Source organism: Tamandua tetradactyla, chromosome X (assembly GCF_023851605.1).
Source record: "Tamandua tetradactyla isolate mTamTet1 chromosome X, mTamTet1.pri, whole genome shotgun sequence".
Taxonomy (NCBI): domain Eukaryota; kingdom Metazoa; phylum Chordata; class Mammalia; order Pilosa; family Myrmecophagidae; genus Tamandua; species Tamandua tetradactyla.
The window spans coordinates 119,959,029-119,981,967 of record NC_135353.1 but is presented as its reverse complement, the minus strand read 5'-3'; the positions used below and the strand labels follow the sequence as shown (position 1 = coordinate 119,981,967).

The following is a 22,939-nucleotide window of genomic DNA, read 5'->3' as shown; positions in this document are numbered from 1 at the left end:
ATTGGGAGCTGGTGGGCCAGGGGTGCTTTGGGCACAGGGAATGGGAGTGGGTGACGGAGTTCAGGTGTGTGGGGTGTGGGGTGAATTGCGGGTCATGGGGCTGCACTGGTGAGGGTAGTGCATTCAAGCAATGGGCCTGGCTTACTTCCTAGTGCCAGGCTCTCCATCTGTGCACTCCCGCTTCCATGCCAGGGTCCTGCTTTCTGCTTCTCAGTTCCTCTGCCTCTGCAACCAGTGTCACCCTGCCCTCACGCCGCCGCTGCTGCTCAGGTATTGAATGTTGACTTTACTGTTAATCTACCCATGAATGCTGCATTTGTTTACCATAGCCTAACTTTCATGATTATGGGGCACAGAAAGGGTATTCCAATAACTTGTCTTTGGGGTTAAAAAGAAAGGGGAGAGGTGGGCACCAAAACCCCTCAAGTTTGGGTACACCCTACATGGGTCTTTCACCCTTTCTCTAATTCCTGTGAACATTTGGTTTTTCTCCTTCTCTGCCTTCCTATGGAGTGCAGCTATGGTCACACACTCAGCTTTTTATTCTTGATATTGTAATGGAGTGGATGTGGAAAGGTGTGACAAGACTTTAAAGAGGACCATATATTTTAACTAATGCCAGCTAATGGTGGCTCATTCAAGAGAGAGTTACTGAAGATGCTGTCACATTACATGTTCAACCCTGATCAATTTAAAGGAATTAGCCATCCAAGACACAGTCTGCTGATGGCAGTCTCTAATCTTTCCTTCCCCTTTTAGCATTCTGGCTATGTGCTAAGCTGCTGCTGGATTGACTAAGAATCTTCTGGAAGGAAAGCTACTTTGGTGAGCAATAAGCTCACCTGGTCCAGGATTGCTTTGTAATTACAATATGTTTATTGCATGCTGAGACCCTGGAAAACTCTAGGAAGGTCAGAGTAGAGGTTACAGAGTCCTGAAGAAGCAGCATAGTCTTGGCTTTGGCATTCTGAGTTCACCATTGCACTCCCTACGCCACTTGATTGTAACTTCATAAGCCTCTTCTTTCCTTCCTCCCTCCCTTCTTCCCTCCTCCAGTATTACTAAGAGCCCACTATGTGATATCTACCATGCTAGGCACTGAGGATACAGAGCTGAATGAGCCCTATTTCTTGCCCTCAAGGAGCTCATAGTTTAGTGGAGGAGACAAATTCCTAAACATATCATTTCAGTATAGAGTAGTAGTGAGCTCTTCTAGAATGTGCTAAGTACTTTAGGATAAAGTGAAAGATAGCCAGAACTTTTCCCGGGTACAATATTGAATTTTATGGTCCAATTGGATATAGAATATAAAAGAATATGTAAAATGAAGACTGCCTTGACTTGGCAGTTGATCAGGTGGGCTTTATATTCTTCATGTGCATCTTGTTTCGTAAAGAAACTTTGATGCATTCACACCCTGGATGAGTATGTCATCATAGGCCTTCTTACTTGTTGATACAGGTTAAAAAACTATTTTGAAGATAGATTCAAAACTGTGACCTGTATGCAAACCACTGGTCTCTGAATGCTAGGAAGGCAGGCTGATGTAAGGCTTTCAATGAATGGTGGTTGGGTTTTTGTGTTTGATTTTCTATCCTGTCTAAAGTACTTAAGTGAATACACTAATGCAAATGTTCTTCACTGTACTAGGGTACTAAGGGTATTTTCTCCATCTCCTGAATCCCTTTCAGTATAATTCAGAACCCAGATAGGCACATTAATTATTTGTCCACTAATTAAATGAGATCTTGTTAGCCGGTGTGCTTTGTAAACTCTAAAATACTATCCCAGTGTATGGATTTAATAACGATAAATGTCTGCAAAGTGTATAGAAGTCTCAGATGAATCATCTCATTAAATACAACATTTTCCAAAGATGTAATTCCTTGAATTGTGTTTGAAATGGCTTATGTGATGAAAGGTGGTGTTTAGGTAAATCAAAGTCAATGGTTTGTGCTGTAACTTGAACTCAACTTCTCTGCTATATCAAAGTTCGGGCAACTACAGAAAAGGTTAGGGCCTTCAAGACTGGCCGTTGGTAGGGTGACCATGTCATTCAAACAGGATACTTTTGACGGTGAAATGGGAAGCTACTACTAATTATGTTGGGATAATGGGCTTAAAATGAGTTTTTCCTTAATCTAGGTTGGCAAACTACAAGCCATGAAGACACTTTTCATAAGATAATTATTTAGCCACTTTGAATCTGTTTGTTGGTCTATAAACTTCAGTTGTCTGGCTTAGTAATCTTACCCAATAATCACAAGGGGAGGGGACTAAAGAAGAGAAAGAAGGGAGTTAATGCATGGGCGAATTGAAGATGCCTTACCAAGGGTGTGTATTAAGAGTTAAGAGATCTAAGATCTCAATTCTGTTTTAATAAACTGATTTTGGTCAAGGCAACTGAACCTCTCTGAGGCTCAATTTTCTCATCTGCCTAATGAAATCTTAGTATCATAACATTTTCTAGTTGAGAGGAATCTTGGAGCTCATCTAGTCTAACAGCCAACCTGAAAATTAATTTTCTATACAACATCCTGACATAGTTTTTCAAATAGTTTGCTTGCAATTCTTCTAATTGGGGGACTCTCTACTAAAAGAGGCAGCTAATGACATTCTGGTACTTCACACTGAATGCTAGAAAGTTTTTTCTTCCACTGGGCCAAAATCTAGGAAAACACTTTGTAAGATTTAGAACTTTAAGAATATAAAATGGGCTCCTTCACAAGAAACTGAGTTCCCCATCTTTGGAAGTTTTCAGATAAAGACTCTGCAACTTATGATCTCCAGGTGCTCTAGAATGTATAATCTGGAATCTAGATGATGTTTAAGGTCAATTTCTGTTCATAAAATCAAGATTCCATGACAATTGATTGGGAAGAGCTAACTTTTAATCTAGTCTCCCAAGAAGCTCCTTATCTCCAGTTTTCTCCTTTCATTTCTTTCTTGCAATCTCCCAGACTCAAATCTTTTATCTACCTGTGACTCCTCTCTTTCTCCTTTGCCTCTCTTTACATTTAGGTTCTTCTCCACCCCCAACCCAGTGTCTACTGTTTGTCATCCCTTTCTATCCTCCCCTTGTGATTATTGGGTAAGATTACTAAGCCAGATAACTGAAGTTTATAGACCAACAAACAGATTCAAAGTGGCTAAATAACTATCTTATGCAAAGTGTCTTCTCCATCCCTAACCCAGTGTCTATTGTTTGTTATCCCCTTCTATCCTCATTATGGACTTTAACTTTGTCTTACCTGAATTACTCTCTAGCCTCCTCCCTGATCTTCTGGCCTTGTTTCCCCCTTGTATAATTCATCCTGTCTTTTTAAAGTATCCCCCTAATCAATTCTATTTCCCTTTCCAATCCATTCTATAGATAAACCATCCTTAAACTGAGCTTTGATCACATTGCAAATATTTCCCACTCCTTAGCTGGTATTGAAAATCTTCTACAATCCTACTCCTCTGGACATATTTCTTAGACTCACTTTTTCAAACCCTTCTGTTCAAATGAATTCCCCCATTCATTGTATTCCAAAAAGGTTCTATTTTCCTGTTACTTATCTTTTGCTTATAACAGTTCCCCTGCTCAGGATTTCCCTCTTGTCCTCAATCTTCTGCCACCAATACAATCCTATCAATATTTCAAGACATCTCTCCTCTACTAACTCTTTCCAGAGTATTCCAGCCCATACTTTTCTCTTCCTCCCCTGAACTTCTACACTGCTTTGCTGTCTGTTTCATTCATCTGACAATGAATCATGCACTGTCTTATAATATCTCTGAAAACTGCTATTTATCTCAAGTAATGCCTTTTAACCCTTTCTTTTATGTATGTCTATCTCAAGTAATGCCTTTTAACCCTTTCTTTTATGTATGTCTTATCTCCTGAACTACCTCAAAAGATCACTGAGGCCAGGAGCCAGGGCTAACCCTTCTTTTCAATACCGCATGGAATAGACCAGGCATCTAGTAAGAGTTCACTCTTTGGTGTGTACTTACTAGTTTCCAACAGACTATATAATTACTTTATAGTGACTTTAATAGGCCACTGAGTCTGCCTCACTTAGACACTGGTGGTGACAGAGATTATAAGGGATCATTAAAGAAAAGGTACATATGGGAGAAAACATATTTGACTGTTCAAGCCCCAAGTAAGACAGATCACTAAGATAAAAGTGTTCCTTAATAAATTTACGTCCTTGTATCAGTGCCACAGAGGCTGTGATTAAACTTTTCCAAGACACTAAATAGGCAGATTATTTTTTACTTTCTAGTTTGTGCTGGGTAGGTAACCAACACATGTGTAATTAAATCAGTTGAATCAGGAATGGCCCATCAATTCCCTGATGGCTTTCTCTAGCAGATTTTACATTACTGGACTGGCAATTAAAATTCAAAATATCCCATATAACCTTTTATGCCAAATTGAAAATGTTCCATGATTCAGGAGAAGTCCTCCAGTTTAAATTGGTTCACAGGGGTGAGGATGGGGGAGGAGCATGGAATTTATGAGGTTTAGGGCTACATCTAGTGCTGTGCCATAGTAGCCTTATTGGCAGGGGGTGGGGGATGTGCCTCTTTATCAGGAAAGGAAGGAGAAACAGCAAAGGAGTGAAACACAGAGTGCTAAATCATCTTCATCTAAGGGCCATCATCAGATTCTAAGCAAAGGATCTCTCAATAAAGCATATACAATGTGAGCCTTTGGAGAGGTCCAGGCCCCAGCTCAGCCAACTGGTCATGTCTTCTTGTCATAGTCACAGGTAGCAGAATGTATAGTTATGAGACTAAGCTTGACAAGTCCTAGAGGAGCAGGGATAGATGCTTCTTATCAATGACATTGTTTTTCCCCTCTAAATTTAATTATTTATTGAGCTCTACTCACATTGCCCCATCACTAATTCCTAGGACAATCTTCTGCCTTTTGCTACATATTTAATAATTGGGTTCTCCTTTTGCTACATATCTAATAATTGGGTTCTTTTAAAGGCTAGACTCATCTCTCTTTTCTTTCTAAGACCTTCACATCAGAACTTTGCTTTAAGGTGAACCACATATCATCCCCTCCACAAACCCTGGCTCCAATATTGTCCTCAGATTCATTTATTCATCCAACAAATATTTCTTGAGCATCTACTGTGTCCCAGTCACTGTTCTAAGTAAATGAAAAACAAAAGTTTCTCCCCTGTTGGAATTTATGTGACTCTAATTGTGGGAGGGCCAAAGAAAAGAGGGCTGAGGGCATTGCCTGGAATTTGAATGGTGGTATCACTTGTGGCAGGGAACACTTGTGGTATCACTTGTGGCAGGTCAGGAGTTTGACATTAATAAGGAGAAAAAGAACCCTGGTAAGCTTTGGAAAGGGTTTCTCCATGCTCTTCTCTCTAAGAGAAAGAGAATTGCTTAATGGTTAAGGACACAGGCTTTGGAGTCACAGCCTGGTTCCAAATCTTGGGTTTGCTATTGAGTAGTTTTTCATCTTGGCCTGGTTCCTTCTGCTTTCTGAGCTTTAGATTACTTAGTTGTTACTGTAGTCACTAAGCAGACTAAAGTCAAGGCTGCTGAAGCACAATTTTCCTAATATCAGGGGATTATTTTTAGCTATTTCCACATATCTTGAGTGTCTCATCTATTGGGCATACAGTGGTAGCCACATCTCAGTGGATGGGTGCAGAGGTATCTAAAGCACATACTTCTCAAGGTCTGAGTGTGAGTGAATTATCTCTATTTATAAATAGCTGGAAACAGACTTCCTAACAACATCCATCTATAATTCCCGACCACATGGGCAATGTTTCCATGTTATTATTTCCCTATGTGAAAGGCAGCTAAACCAATACAATCAATTAAAGACATATTTCTGAGAGTGTGTGGGTTCTTAGTTTCCCTTACCTTACGAATTTCTCCCTGTTGGACAGTTTTTATGACATTAATCCATTCTTCCATGTCTTTTCGGTTGGGTGCAGCAAGGGTGACTTTTCGCTGTGGTGTGATCACCTAAACAAAAAGTAACATTGTTAGTTCCCACTCTACAACTTTGTCCCTAAACAAAGACTATGGACTCCCTAAATAACTAAACAGATCTATTAAGCACAATCCAGGTCAATTTTTGAGGACAAGCTAGAGTTCCCAGAGCCACTTCGAGCTGTTCAGGTATCCACCCAAAATAACAATAATGATTACTGACAATTTAATGACATTTCCTATGTGCCAGGTACTGGTCTAAGCACTTCATATACATTAATTTATTTAATTTTCTTACAACCCCATGAGATGGGCACTATTATTTTCCCTATTTCACAGCAAAGGAAACCAAGGCAAAGAGAGTTAAATAACATGCTTAGGGCCACCCAGAAGGTAAAAAGCTAAACCAGACTTAAAATGCAGATTCATTGGCTCCAGAATCCATGGTTTTAAACACTGAGTCATGCACTCATCTATATCAGAAGTGGTTGCCTGAAAACCCTATTGGCTTGCTGCTACTCTGTCTAATTGAAAGAGGTAAAAGAGTGCATGCTTCAACAAGGTGTGCCGCTTTCTGTTTGGGGGTAGAGTGAGATTGAAGTAAGGAGTCCAAAATCTGGTTCCTTTTTACCTTAGGGGCATGGATAACCTGATGAGAACTTTACAACTGTCTCTATTAATCCATCCTGGTGTGAGAACCCAAGCAGGAATAATGAGAAAGCCATATTGAGGCTCTAGCAGAGGTAGCAATTGCCATGGGCAGGATTTAGTCTTTTCCTAGAGAGCAGGAGGGAGAATGGATAGCTATGGCATCAATCAATTCTTCAATGGCCCTACCTACCCTTGCAACCAACCCCCAAAATCTTGGAAGTAAAGCTTGCCATAATGATCGACAATTTTTCTCTCATTTTGCATGTGGCACAGCATGATTCCATGATAGATAGGAATAGGTGCTAATTTAGCTTATGATTAAAGCCACTACTTTGGTCCAAACCCATTCATGGATGGAGCTGATGAGCAATGCCTCCGAGTTGTAAATAGGCTAAGGGTCAACCTAGTCCTTGTGATTTCTTTGTAGAACAGAGACTAAAATCATTAGCCTGTATGCTCATCCCCAAAATGTTAAGCTTTTTCCCATTAGGGCCACAGAACCCTCAGCTTCACCCTAGGTCAGTATGATACAATGAGAGAGAAATGAGAGCATGGTCTCCTTCTTAGACCCAGCAGTTCTCTTTCCAGAGGATGATGGAATGTGCACCAACCAGAAAAGCAAGATACTGGGCCTGTAGTCATTTAGTCTCTTAAGTACTTCCCCTTATCTCCCTGAAGAGGAACCTCAGTCTCTATAACAGACTATTGAGGCTGGGAGAAGTACTGGGAGGAGGTGGGTAGAACTCCTGGGCCAGTGGACTTGCTATTTTTCAGTAGATTTTCTGGTCTGGTTGTATTCTGAAGACCAAAGCCATATGACATTTCAGCAGTGCTAAATCCTCGAGTACTTCCCTAGAAAAAGCTCTGCATTCCTTGAGGTATTTTCATTAGTGATCACAGCATGGGGGAAGCCTTCACTTTTTATTTGCATTCTTATCTCCTTATCATAGAAGATGCCACACAGCTCAGTTATCCTGATACTTTCTACGACACATTAGTGTCTTTTGAAATTCGCCCAATGGTACTCTTCAATTTAGAAGCTTTCACCAGGAGGACCGATTTTTCAAACAGTTACTCCCCCAATCAGATATGTTTTCTACTAGTCTAGTAATGGGGAATGGACCATCACCTTTTCCTACTATCGATGGATTGGTAGAAAATATTTGTATGAATTATCTTCAGCACTTATTTGCAAGGCTACTTAAAGTGGATTTCCATCTACACTTTGGAACAAGTGGAGACTTGGGAAGACCAAAAAAGTAACAAGTGGGTGTGGCAACCCCTATTTCTAGCTAGTCCTCACCCCTGCACATTCAGTCATTCCAATCTTACTTACACAAAAACTGTGGTAAAGGTTTCTACAGCTGCTTTCTGCCAAGGCGACATGAGAAAGGTCAATTGTTTCAAAGCGTGCAAACTGGAAAAACATAAATAGGAGAGAGGAAAGAAACCACTCTGGTTAATAAGGAAGGAGATATTAGAAGGGTAAAAGGAAAACCCAACATACTAACAGGCAATTTTAGCAGTCACAACCCAATCATTTCTTTGGCTTGAATTCTGGAATTTATTTAGCATCATGATTTTGTTTATATTCTCATATGACAAAGTAAACCAAACTAAACCAAAATACAACTGTTCCTAAAACTTTTATGTAGATTTATAGGAAGGTTTTGGTTGGTCAAGTAAGAATTATCCAAATATAAATTTTTATGTGGAAGCAAATAATGAGATGTGGTCTAGGCAGGGGCCTGGTGGAGCAAATTGTTATTAGCTTCTATTTTATTGGGTGGCGGCCTTTGATCTTGTTGCTTGCCCCTTTCTATACTAGCTATAGTAGATACCACCCAGCCATCAGCAAGAAATCAGCAGCATGGGTACAGACAGGGCCTAGTTCGTGGGCACATGACACAGGGCCCCATGTTCAGAAGGGTCCTGTACTTGTTTTAATGCTCTGCTGTCAACATCTTGAAATTTTTAATATCTTTGAATTTATAAGTAAAGTTCAATGAGACAATGGATCATGCATGTGAGCAGAGGACATATGCACAATATGCATGACTATCCCTGTTCCTTGCCACTCCATTTGTGTATGGCATTTGCAATGCCACATGAGACTAGAATTCCAGTAGATCCTCAATGTGTGGGAGTTCAGTGACGTTCAAAGCAAGTTCAAGGTAAGTTTGTTACATCTATAACAGAGTAAGCAGGGGTGCTGACAGCATCAAGAGACCACATTTTCCATTTGAACCAGAACTTGGTTCAAATGCAGAAAAAGGCAGTAGACACAAACAAACAAAGGAACCCAGTCATATTCTTTCTTATTTATATTACTTCCCTCTATTAGCCAACCACCCATGCTGAAAATGATGACATAGAAGGAAAGGAAAAGATAGGGCAACTCGTAGTTCCTTTTCCTTTCAGTCAGAGAATCTTCATAGAATGTGCAAATATCAAGAAATAAGGTAGATTTCTGCTGTTTTGTGTACTGGTAAGAACAAAATACATATGCATGCATGAGCTACTAAATACAAGTATTTCTAGAGATTCTTCATTTGAATGAATGAAATGCTCTTGTCTTTACATTTAACATATTTTTATTTTAGTAGCATATAGTATAACCTAAAATTTCCCCTTTTAATCACATTCATATATGTATTTCAGTGTTGTTAATTACGTCCATCATGTAGTGCTACCATCACCACCATCCATTGCCAAAATTTTTCCCTCAACCCAAATAGATACTCCATATAATTTAAGTATTAACTCCCTATTCCCTACCCCCACTCTGGCCACTGGGAACCTATATATTCTAGTTTCTGGATCTATGAATTTGCTTATCTAATTATTTCATATGAGCAAGAGCATACATATTTTTCCATTTGTGTCTGGTTATTTCATGCAACATGATGTCTTCAAGGTTCTTCCACGTTGTCACATGTATCAGAACTTCATTCTTTTTCACAACTGAATAATATCCCATTGTGTATATATACCACATCTTGTTAATCCATTTGTTTGATGGGCACTTGGGTGGCTTCCATCTTTTGGCAATTGTGAAAAATGGTACTATGAACATCAGTGTGCAAATATCTGTTCAAGTTCCTGCTTTCAATTATTTTGGATATATACCATTGGATTGCCGGGTCATATGGTAATTCTATACTTAACTTTCTGAGGAACTGCCAAACTATTTTTCAGAGTGGCTGTACCATTTTATATTCCCACCAATGATGAATGAGTGTTCTTACTTTTACTTCCTTGCTAACCCTTGTAATTTTCCATTTTTTAAATAGTAGCCACTATAGTGGGTGTGAAATGGTATCTCATTGTGGTTTTGACTTACATTTCATGTTCTTATTGGTCATTTGTATATTTTCTTTGGAAAAATGTCTATTCAAAGTTTTTGCCCATATTTTCATTGGGTTGTTTGTCCTTTTTAGTGTTGAATTGTAGGATTTCTTTACATACTCTGTATATTAAACACTTATTGGATATGTGGTTTCCAAATATTTTCCCCCATTGTGCTGGTGGTGGTCATCTTATTTTGTTGATAAAGTCCTTTGATGCACTAAACTTTTCTATTTTGATGAGGTCTGATTATCTATTTTTTTCTTTATTTCTTGTGCTTTGAGTATAAAATATAAGAAACCATTACCTAACACACAATCCTGAAGATGCTTCTCTATGTTTTCTACTGGGAGTTTTATAGCTCTCATTCTTTTTGGGGGTCTTTTATTTATTTGTAGATGATTTTTTATATATGTGTGAGGTAGGGGTCCACCTTCATTCTTTGCATATGATCATCCAGTTTTCTGAGCACCAATTGTTGAAGAGATTTTCCTTCCTCATTGAGTGAATTTGGCACTCTTGTGAAAGTCACTGACCATAAATGTGAGTGTTGAGCTCTGAACTCTCAGTTTGGTTCCATTGGTCTATATGTCTGTGCTTATGTCAGTACCATGCTGTTTTGATTATTGTGGATTTGTAATAAGATTTAAGATCAAGAAGTGTGAGCACTACAACTTTGTTCTTTGTCAAGGTTGCTTTGGCTATTTAGGGCCTCTTACCCGTCCATATAAATTTGAAGATTGGCTTTTCTATTTCTGCAAAGAAGGCTGTTGGAATTTTTTTTTTGTATGCTGTATGGTGGGGGTCACGTTTCATTCTTTTTCATGTGAGTATCCTGTTATTGTAGCACCATTTGTTGAATTTTTGTTTGTTTTGGGGGGTAGAAGTGCATGGGCTGGGAATTGAACCTGGGTCTCCCACATGATAGGTGAGAATTTTATCACTGAACTACCCTCTCACCTCCAAGGTATTGGAATTATGTTGAACTGTAAATCACTTTGGTTAAAATTGACATCTTAACAAAATATAGTTTTTTCAGCCATGAACATGGAATGTCCTTCTATTTATTTCGGTATTATTTGATTTCATTTAACGATGTTTTGTAGTTTTCTGTGTGCAAGTCATTTACATCCTTGGTTAGAATTATGCCTAGATACTTGATTCTTTTGTTTCTATTATAAATGGATATTTTCCATTGATTTTTTCTTCAGACTATCCATTTCATTTTTAAAAAATATTTTTATTGACAAATCTTCACACCATACAATTCATACATGGGTACAATCAATAGCTCACAGTATCATTACATAGTTGTGTATTCATCACCATGATCATTTTTAAAACATTTGCATCACTACAGAAAAAGAAATAAAAAGAAAAAAGAAAAAACTCATACATCCCATACCCCTTACCCCAACCTCTCTTTGACCATTAGTATTTTGACCTACCCAGTTTAATTTACCCCGCATCCTCCCTATTATTTATTATCCATATTTTTTTACTTGTCTCTCCATATCCTGGATAAAAGGAGTATTAGACACAAGGATTTCACAATCAGTCACATTGTAAAAGTTACATTATTACATAATCATCTTCAAGAATCAAGGCTACTGGAACACAGCTCAACAGTTTCAGGTACTTCTCTCCAGCCTCTCTAATATACCATAAACTAAAAAAGGATATCTATATAATGCATAAGAGTAACCTCCAGGATAATCTCTCAGCCCTGTTATAAATCTCTCAGCCATTGAAATTTTATTTTGTCTCATTTTTCTCTCCCCCCTTTTGGTCAAGAAGGCTTTCTCAATCCCATGATGCTGGGTCCCAGAGAATCCTGGGAATTCTGTCCCACTTTTGTCAGGGAGATTTATACTCCTGGGAGTCATGTGATGGGAAGGCAGTGAGTTCACTTGCTATGTCGGTTTGGAGAGAGAGGCCACATCAGAGTAATAAAAGGGGTTCTCTGGGGATGATTCTTAGGTCTAATTTCAAATAGGCTTAGCCTATCATTTGCAAGAATAAGTTTCATAGGGGCAAACCCCAAGATCAAGGACTCAGCCTATTGAATTGGTTGTCCCTACTGCTTGCTAGAATAACAGAAATTCTCCAAATTGGGAACTTGAATATTTCCTCCTTTCTCCCCAGTCCTCCAAGGAGATTTGGCAAATCTTTATTCACTGCCCAAATTACTCTGGGATATATTGGGGCATCACACTAACCTGTAGAAACCAATGAGATTTCATACCCTATTCAAGATTCCATGTACTCATGGTGTTCAACTAAATTGACCATATAAGTTAAATTAGGTAATGTGCTACCCTAAATATAAATTTTGCACCAAATAAACGTCTCTCCTTTTGGTCTCACACAGAAGTTAAAGTTTTAAAATATGGACCATACTTATCATCCTTACCCTGTATTCTGATTTACCTTAGTCCTATCTAGAACAGTTTCATTCATATTTCTACTTGAAGTCTGATCCCTTTTTCAACTTTTTAAACAGTTCCTGTATGGGGTACTGCTGACTTTCCTAGCTTCAGAGATCTAACTCTGAGTCTCAGTTGTCACATAAATACCTGATGTTTCTGGGAAGGATCAAGTTATATACAAACAGCTCAGTATCTCATAATTTAGAAATAACAGTTACGACTGCTGAATATATGTGATTGCTGGAAGAGCTTACAACCTAGGACCCTTTACAATAGGCCCCAACCTGATAACTCATGTTTGCAACTTCAGTTCACAGAGTTTTCATATTATAATTAATCCATATGAATGAGGCATGATAATATTTGTCTTCTTGTTTCTGACATTTCATTCAACAAGCAGTCCTTAAGTTTCATTCACCTAGTTGTATGCCTCACAACTTCATTCCTTCTTGCAGCGACTCAGTAGTCCCTGGTATATACATACCACAGTTCCACCTTCCATTCCTCAGTAATTATATCCTTAGGCCACCTCCATCCAATGTGAATCGGGAACATGGCCATAATAAAACCAGTGTGCATATGTCCATTTGTGTCCCCACATTCAATTCCTCCAGGTATATACTGAGCTCGGGGCTTCAAGATCATATGGCAAACCCACCCCTAGCCTCTTGTGGAACCACCAATCTGCTCTCCAAGGGGCTGTACCTCTCAGTTTCCCTACAGACAGTGAGTAGCTACATCTCTTTCTCTCATTTTCTCTAGCACTTGTTTTTCTCTGTTCATTTTCAAACAGCTTTATTCACTGTAAGAATAAAATTAAGTTTAGCTTTCACCCAAAATGATGTGGAGTGAAGAAAATGAAACTAACTAAACAAAGGACTGCAAAACCAGCTCAGGCTGATCTCATGGACAGGAGGAGAGGGCTTCTGATGTAAGTTCAGAATTAGCGTCAGATCCTTATCTAGGTAAAAACAAGTCTAAATAAGTAGAGCCCAGAGTGAGTGGGATGTAAAATATAATCAAAAGTGGGAACTGTCTGTGAAAAATTGAAAAAATTTGAATTAATTAGACTACTCAGATAAGCTGTAACCTCTGGAGTATCCAATCAGTGGAGAAACAGGGGAGGGACCTGCTTGCTAATGCTTTCTGTTGCTTGGTGCACCAGCCACCATATTTTGGTTGCACACCCATTCTTGCAAGGTCGTTAAAAATTCCTTTTTTCTCCACAATCAGGTGAGTGTTTATTCTCTCTCGGGTATGGTTTCCCTTCTAACAATTTTGGGGGCTCGTCCAGGATTCAAGGCTTCATAGGAGGATCCCTGAGCAGGATGAAGGGAAGGTGCACCCTTCTGATTGAGCAATCTGGGACTTCACCATTGGGGGCCCCCTTCCAACAGCCAGAACTCCCTGAGATGGATGCTTGGATCCACCGATAGTGAATGAAAATAAGGGGAAGGAAAATTCTGCCTCACAATGACCAGGCAACTCTGTGCATGGACCAAGGTAAGAAAAAGGACTATTAAACATTGCCTTGGTGGTCAGGAAAGTTGTAATGGCCTGAGATTGAGTAAGTGAGTGCAGAATCCCACTCTGCAGTTCCATTTTCCTTTGAGGAAAAGGGCTGGAGATGGACAAAGTGAAATGGTGCTAAGAGAAAGAAACCCAGGCAAGGTTGGATGAGGAAAAAGGGAAGGGGGTACTTATAAAGTCCCCTGGGAACATTCCCCTAGACAGTCAATTGGGGAGAATGTTAAAACATTGGACCAATAATAATCAGACCAAGGGAAAGGACAAAAAGAGAATTATTAAATATTCTTGTTACACTTAGACAAAAGAAAGCATTTTGCTGCCCAATGTATTTTAGCCAAAATATGGGACAGATGAGGATTGGCTTTGTGCTGACCTTCTGCTTTATGTTAATAAAAGCAAGCCCTTCTCCAAAGAGGAGTATGATTATGCTATGTGTTGTCTAAAAGGAAGGGGGACCCCTCTTTATCCTATAAAGGTTAAAAGCCCAGAACCAAAAGCTAAATCTTTAGAAAGTAAAGCATGGGATCCTTTATTGAGCCTTCTCTAGCCTTATATTTCTCCCCTGGGGCAAGGACTGTTAGACCCTGAAAGCCCAATGGAACCAACCCATGTTTACCTGGGGGAACCAGAGAGACAATTGGGGCCTATCATGCAACCTATTACAACCCACCAACAATTGAGGAAGGAGTTGGAACAGTATAAGAAAGATGTACAAAATTTTCCATTTGTGTGTGGGGGGGAAAGGGTGAGAAAACATAGACTCGCTGAGTCCCTATACCCTCTAGGGGAAATACCCATTGGACCAGGAGAAATAGGTTATGTAAATGCTCCATTGGTGAGTACAGAAGTAAGGAACTTCAAGGAGATAAAATCATTAATAGATGATCCAGCAGGGCTAGCCAAACAACTAGATCAATTTTCAGGCCCCAGTTTATATACCTGGTCTGAACTTATGTCCATCCTAGATATCCTTTTTACAAGAGAAGAAAAGGGAATGGTGAAGAGAGCAACTATGAAAGAATGGGAAACGAAGCATCTGCCCAGACAAGGGGTAATGGCAGCAGAGCAAAAATTCCCCAGTGTAGACCCCAATGGGGATAGTAATAATCAAGAAGAAAGAGCACAAATGAGGGATCTCAAAAACTTCATTATACAAGGGATAAAACTGGCTGTGCCCAAATCTCAGAACCTAAATAGGGCCTTTTAGGTGATTCAAGAAAGAGATGAAACTTCCTCTGCCTAGCTTCAAAAGTCGAGAGACAAGGTAAGGAAATACTCAGGAATGGACCCTGATAGTCCTGTGGCCCAAGGAATGCTAAAGGTCAATTACATAAAGGGATCTTGGCCTGACATTCAGAAGAAGATCCAGAAAATAGATGGGTGGATGGATAAGCCACTAGAAGAGTTACTGAGAAAGTCTCAAAAAAGTGTTTATGAAGAGGGAAAAGAAAAAACAAGCAAAAAGCTAAAGTCATGATGAGCTCATTAGACCACATTGTCAAGAAAAGGTTAAAGACAAGGCAGGGACGAGACAGGCAGAGGTAAAATAGAGAAGTAGTCTAGGCCAGATGGAATAAAGGAGCAAAGAGGGTACAGAACTCCACAGGGTGTTATCACTGTGGGAAACCTGGTCATTTAAAAAAGGAGTGCCCAAATCTAAAGAAAAAAGGTCAGATAATACCTCTAATGGATTTTAAGGACTAGGGGAGTTAAGGGGTCCTCATCTCAAAAGCCCACCAGGAGCCTTTAGTAAATCTGAAGGTGAGTCCATATCAGGAAGAAATTACATTTTTAATCGACACCGGAGCAGCCCAATCTTCTCTGAAGTACATCCCAAAGGGATTGAATTCTCTGGTAGCTCCTCGCAATTTTGGGGGTAAAAGGGGAAGGATTTAAAGTCTCCATTTTCAAACCTACTAACATCCATTGCATAGATAGCCAAATTATAAGCCCCCTGCTGTACATCCTAAAAGTGGAGTATTTTATTAGGAAGGGACCTAATAGTACCCATGGGACTAGACCTAGAGATAAAAGATGGCCAGATAGAAGTTATCTTAGCCTTGCTTAGCAAAGAAGACAAGAAAGATGTCCAAGAAAAAGTATGGGTGAGGGAGGGAAATGGGGGGTGGGAGGGAGTTGCAAGTTCCCGCTATCAAAATTGAAATGAAAAAGGAAAGGAACCAAGCCTTAACCCTTTTCAGAGCATTCAAGTTAATTACATCAAGATGCCTTCAGTAGGATGAATAAAATATATTCTAGTTCTTATAAACCATCTAACAAGGTGGGTGGGAGGTGTGTCCTTTAGCCTAGGCTATAGCATCAGGAACTTCCAAAATTATCCTTGAACAAATTGTTCCCTCCTATGGGTTAGTAAAACATATCAATTTTGATAATGGTGGCCACTTTACCTCCCATGTACAGCAAGGTGTTATGTGAAGCCTAAGTAGTGCATGGAATTTCCATACACCCTGGAATCCACCATCCTCAGGAAGACCGGAAAAAATGAATCAAACCTTAAACATCTTTCTAAACTGGTCTTAAAAACCAAGTTACCTTAGATAAATGTCTACCCATAGCTCTGCTAAGAATTAAAACTGACCCTAGGAAAGAATTAAGGATTTCCCCACTATGAAATGCTCTTTAGCTTGCCTTTCCCCCCAAAAAACTAAAGATCTCCCTTCTTTAAACTAAAGGACCTCTTCCTTAAGAATTGTGTATTGGCTTTGTCCTCTACTCTGTCATCCCTTAGTCACTATGGTTTGCCGGCCCAAACTCCATCTCTTGAATTTGCTGTCCATCAATACCAACCCAGCAGCTAGGTCCTTATCAAATCATGGATGGAGTCCAAACTTCAACCAACCTGGGAAAAACCCTATCAAGTTCTGTTGACAACCCAGACAGCTGTCCAAACGGCAGCTTGGACTTACTACACCCAAGTGAAAAGACCAATACCTGAGTCAAATGATAAGTATCCAACAACAGAGTCCAATTCCTGGAAAATAACACCAACTTCAGACCCTTTAAAAATTACCGTAAAGAGACAATAGTTGGGAGAGTAAAAGTGGCGGGGGGGCGAGTGTCGGGGTTTAGATTCTGTATTTTAACCTAACATAGTTAATAGTGACTCTGGTCAAAAAAGGAAGACAAATGAGGGATCTAAAGTCCAATTTACAAATAAAAATAATTATACTGGTCATAATGTTCCAAATCTGGGACACACCAAGCCCTGTCAAATTGGTAGTGAATGTAACTGAGAGTTTAAAGTCTCAAACTATACAGTTTAATGCTTGCCAAGTAATAGACTGTGGAAACTTAATAAATCAACAACAATTAAGTTAGGAAAACAATGCCTGTGTCCAAAGCCAACCAGCAATCCCAAATACTCCCCTTGCCACTCCTAGGCTTTTGTGTAAAAGATTACCCAATACAAGGGATGGACTGTGGCTGGTGGTTGGGGTTCACAAATATGGTGAGAACTCCAAGGTAAAATAACCTTTTACAAAGGAAATCCTCCACCAAACTACCAAAATCTTCAATACAACCCTGTATTAGTAACAATTAAAAGAGCAAACAAAATCAATATCACCACTCATAATGAGAAATCCAGTTGGGGGTACACCTCCCCTAATCGAGTATATGGAATGGGGGTAGACATCACTGGAAAAGACCCTCTAAATAAGTTCAGGATACAAATCCTCTCCCTGACACCGATAATGCCCTCTCCAACTAGCCCTTCAATGGTGCCAAAAGAGACCCAGCTAGAGGCCAGTACCCCAATTTAAAATAATCCCAAAGTTGCCAGGGTGGTCAAATCAAAAGATTTAAAGGAAACCATAAAAATAGAGACAGGATATAAAAATACCAATGCCTGGGTAGAATGGATTAAATATACAGTCCAAAGACTAAACAAAAGCAACTGTTATGTTTTTGCAACAGGCCGACCCACTGCCTTTATATTGTGCCTGTTCCAATAAATATGAAGAATAAAGGAGTTCAAATGCATAATACTCCTTTCTCAAAATACTACTCCTAGGGCAGGCTATGGTGGCTCAGTGGCAGAGTTCTTGCCTGCCACGCTGGAACATGAGTTCGATTCCCGGTGCCTGCCCATGCAAAAAAAAAAAAAAAAAAAAAATACTACTCCTAGTGAGAATTATAGTATGTTGTCCTCTCTTTTCCCTCCAGTCAGAGGTGGAAGAGTCAAGGCCATGCTGGCTTCCTGCCTCGATCCAAGAAGCCACTCTACCTGTTTCTCTACATGGAGAGAAAGGCTCCAGAACCTTAAGAGTATGGCCTTGTGTACCCAAGCATAAAATGTGGCTGAAATTAATACTAGCAATTTCTCCAATTTAACCATACCCTGAGCAAGCCTTTGATGGTATTGTGGAAAGGGCATCCTCTGACCCATATTACCTAAGAAATAGAAGGGGACCTATGTTCTAGTCCAATTGGCCAACCCATTCACCTCAACATTTGGAAGGGATAAAGAAGTTCTAACTCAAGGGGTTAAAAAAAGAAGCTTACTTAGTTCCTTTGATGATCTAATTTATCTAGACAATATAGGTGTGCCATGGGAAATCCCAGACAACTTTAAGGCTAATCAAATAGCTGCATAATTTGAGTCACCCTTACCATCAACAAAAATGTAAATTGGATTAATTATATATATATATTATAATCAGCAAAAATTTATCAGTTACACCAAGGATGCAATTAACAGAATAGCAAAACAGCTAGACACTACTAGTCAAATAACATGGGAAAATAGGATGGCCCTAGAAAAGGTGAAAATGTTAGCTGAAAAAGGAAGCATTTGTGTTATGGTCGGGGATAGTTATACATTTATTCTCAATAATACAGCCCCAGATGGAACTATCACCAAAACTTTACAAAACCTAACAGCCTTATCTGAAAAAATTTAAGCATTAGTAACCCCTCTCACAGAGTAGTTAAAAAGTTGGTTCGGAAAATGGAAAGGAGTAGCACTGTCTGTTTAACTTCTTTAATCATCATAGCTAAAATGCTGACAGTGATCGGGTATTGCATCATTCCATGGACTTGGGAGCTAAATTCAAGCATTTATTAAAACTGCCGTAACTAAGCAAATACCTGTTCAATACAAACAAAACAATTTATACCTCCTTAAGAAGGAAAATCCCTATATTGAAGAATGTGAAAAAATTCTCAGCAAGTTTTTAAAAAAACTAAAATGTAAAAGCTAAAAAGGTTCAAAAGAAAAAGGGGGGAATTTGTAAGAATAAAATTAAGTTTGGCTTTCAGAAAAAATGATGCAGAGTGAGGAAAATGAAGCTAACTAAACAAAGGGCTGCAAAACCAGCTGAGGCTGATCTCGCAGACAGGAGAAGGAGAGGAGAGGGCCTCTGACGTAAGCCCAGAATTAATGTCAGATCCTTATCTAGGTAAAAACAACTCTAAACAAGTAACAACCAGAGTCAAGGGGATGTAAAACATAATCAAAACTGGGAACTGTCAGCAAAAAATTTAACTTAGACTGCTCAGATAGGCTGTAACCTCTGGAGTATCCAATCAGCAAAGAAACAAGGGAGGTAATTGCATGCTAGGCTTAGGGAATAAATGCTGATGCTTTCTACTGTTTGGCACACCAGCCACAACATTTTGGTTGTGCACCCATTCTTGTAAGGACATTAATAAATTCTTTTTTTTCCCACATTGGGTGAGCGTTTATTCTCTTTTCAGGTACTTTCTTTCTAACATTCACATGTCATACAATCCAACCTTAATAAATAGACATGCCTTCACCACCATAAGCTATATGAAGACTTTTCCTTTTCTTCCACAAAGAAATCTGTAGCCCTCTCCCCCTCCACCACCTGTTGATATTTAATTTTGGCATAATGCCTTTGTTACATTCAGTGAAAGCATATTAAAATGTTACTGTTGACTATAGACCCTAGTTTACATTGATTGTGCTTTTTCCTATATACCATCCATTTCAGCACCTTGTAATGATGACATTCATTTGTTCTCTGTCTTGCAAAAATGATTTGCACATTTAATAACCATCATTGTCCACTCAAGGCATTCCTAAATTATACCATCTCAGCCTTATCCTCTGTCTTTCCTTCTGGTTTCATATGTCCCCCCCCCCCCCCCACCGCCCAGCACTTCTCCCTCGATCATATTCACATTCAGCTTCATTCAGTGTACTTATATTATTGTGCTACAATCATGTAGTATTGTGCTATCCATTTCTGAATTTTTACCATCAGTCCTGTTGCAAATCTATATTCCTTCAGCACCAAATGCCCAGTCTCTATCCTATTTTTATCTTCTGGTAACCTGTGTTCTTAACTTCAACTCTCAAAGTTCACTCATTAATGTTAGTTCATATTAGTGAAGCCATACAGTATTTGTCCTTTTGTTTCCAGCTAATTTCAGTCAACATAATGTCCTCAAGTTTCATTCATGCTGTTACATGCTTCATGACTATTTTCTCTTACAGCTATGTAATATTCGATCATATGTATATACCACAGGTTGTTTAGCCACTCATCCATTGACGGACATTTGGGCTGTTTCCATCTCTTAGCAATTGTAAAAAAAAAAAAACACAATAAACATTGGTGTGCAAAGTCTGTTTGTGTCCTTGCTTTCAGTTCTTCTGATTAAATACCTAGTAATGGGTTTGTTAGATCATATGGCAGTTCTATACTTAGCTTTCTTAGGAACCACCAAATTGCTTTCCAGAGCACTTGTACCATTTTACATTTCCACCAACAGTGGATAAGTGTGCCTCTTTCTGCACATCCTCTCCAGCACTTGTTATTTTCTGTTTTTTTTTTTTTATTGTGGCCATTCTAGTGGGTGTCAGATGATACCTCATTGTGGTTTGGATTTGGATTTCCCTAATAGCCCATGAAGTTGAGCATCTTTTCATGTGCCTTTTAGTCATTTGCATTTTCTCATTTGAGAAGTGTCTGTTCATGCCTTTCACCTGTTTTTAAATGGGGTTGCTTGTCCTTTTGTCGTTGAGTTGAAGAATCTCTTTATATATTCTGGATACTAAATGCTTATCTGATATGTTGTTTCCAAATATTGTCTCCCATTGCATCAGCTGCCTTTTAACTTCCTTGACAAAGTTCTCTGATGCACGAAAGTGTTTAAATTTCAGGTGATCCCATTTATCTATTTCTTTTTTCAATGCTCATGCTTTGGGTGTAGGGTCTAGGAAACTGCCTTCCATTATAAGATCTATAAGGTATTTTCCTACATTTTCTTCTAAAAGTTTTATGGTCTTGGCTCCATACCTAGGTCTTTGATCCATTTTGGGTTAATTTTTGAATACGGTGTGAGATATGGATCCTCTTTTATTCTTTTGCATATGGATATCCAGTTTTCCAAACACCATTTATTGACGAAGCTGTTCTATCCTGTATGAGTTGGCTTGACTGCCTTATTAAAGAGCAACTGTCCATAGATGAGAGGGTCTACTTCTCAACATTCAATTCAATTCCATTGGTCAGTTTATCTATCTTTATTTCAGTACTATGCTGTTTTGAACACTGTACCTTTGTAATATGCTTTAAAGTCAGATAGTGTGAGACCTCTGATTTCATTTTTCTTTTTCAAGATCTTTTTAGCTATTCAGGGGACCTAGCCTTTCCAAATATATTTGGTTATTGGCTTATCTAATTCTGCAAAGCAAGTTGTTTGGGTTTCAATTGGTATTACATTGAATCTATAAATCAGTTTGGGTAGAATTGTCTCCCAATCCATGAACATGGTATGCCTTTCCATTTATTTTGGTTTTCCATGATTTCTTTTAGCAATTTCTTGTAGTTTTCTGGGTATAGGTATTTTGTATCCTTAGTTAAATTTATTCCTAAATATTTGATTCTTTTGGTTGCTACTGTAAATGGAATTTTTTCTTGATTTCCTCCTCAGATTGCTTATCACTAATGTATAGAAACACTACACTATACACTAGTGTATAGTGGGATTTGACTTTGTGCCCTGCCTCATTGCTGTACTCATTTATTAGCTCTAGTAGCTCTACTGTAGATTTTTTGGAGATTTTCAATATATAGGATCATGTCATCTGCGAACAGTGAGAGCTCTACTTCTTATTTTTCAATGTGGATGCCTTTTTGTCTTTTTCTTGTCTAATTTCTCTGGCTAGAACTTCCAGACCAACGTTGAACAACAGTGGTAACAGTGGGCATCCCTATCATGTTCCTGATCTTAGAGGGAAAGTGTTCCTTCTTACCCCATTGGGGATAATGTTAGCTGTGGGTTTTTCGTATATTCCCTTTATCATGTTGAGGAAGTTCCCTTTTATTCCTATCCTTTCAAGTGTTTTCATCAAGAAAGGATGCTGAATTTTGTCAAATGCCTTTTCTGCATCAATTGAGATGCTCTTTAGTTTATTGATGTGGTGTATTACATTGATTGATTTTCTTTTGTTGAACCAGCCTTGTATACCTGGGATAAAACCCACTTGATCATGGCATGTAATTCTTTTAATGTGCTGCTATATTTAATTTGTGAGTATTTTGTTGAGGATTTTTGCATCCATATTCATTAAAGGGATTAGTCTGTAGTTTTTTTTCTTGCAATGTCTTTGCCTAGCTTTGGTATTAGGGTGATGTTGGCGTCATAGAATGAGTTAGGTACCTTTCCCTCCTCTTCTCTTCTTTTTTGTTGAAGAGTTTGAACAGGATTGGTACTAATTCTTTCTTAAATTCTTGGTAGAATTCACATGTGAAGCCATCTGGCCCTGGGCTTTTCTTTTTTTGGGAGCTTCTTGATGACAGATTCAATCTCTTGTGAGTGGTTTGTAGAGGTCATCTATTGCTTCTTGATTCATTGTTGGTTGTTTATGTCTTTCTAGGAAGCTGTTCATTTCATCTATGTTGTTTAGTTTATTAGCATATAGTTGCTCATAGTATCCTCTCAGTTACCTTCTTTATTTCTGCAGGCTCACTGGTTATGCCTTTTTCATTATTTCTTCCCTTTTGTTTGCTTTGGGATTAGTT

At 38.8% G+C, this 22,939-nt stretch overlaps 1 protein-coding gene across 1 annotated transcript in view; it reads right to left on the bottom strand.

Annotated features, from left to right (window-relative positions):
• Positions 1 to 22,939, bottom strand: part of DGKK (diacylglycerol kinase kappa) — a 185,903-nt gene that overhangs the window by 71,290 nt on the left and 91,674 nt on the right. The window contains exons 5-6 of the mRNA XM_077147019.1: positions 7,952 to 8,032; positions 5,893 to 5,997 (exon numbers count right to left, since the gene is read on the bottom strand). Of these exons, the coding sequence (XP_077003134.1) occupies positions 5,893 to 5,997; positions 7,952 to 8,032 (186 nt within the window). The remainder of the gene's footprint in view (positions 1 to 5,892; positions 5,998 to 7,951; positions 8,033 to 22,939) is intronic.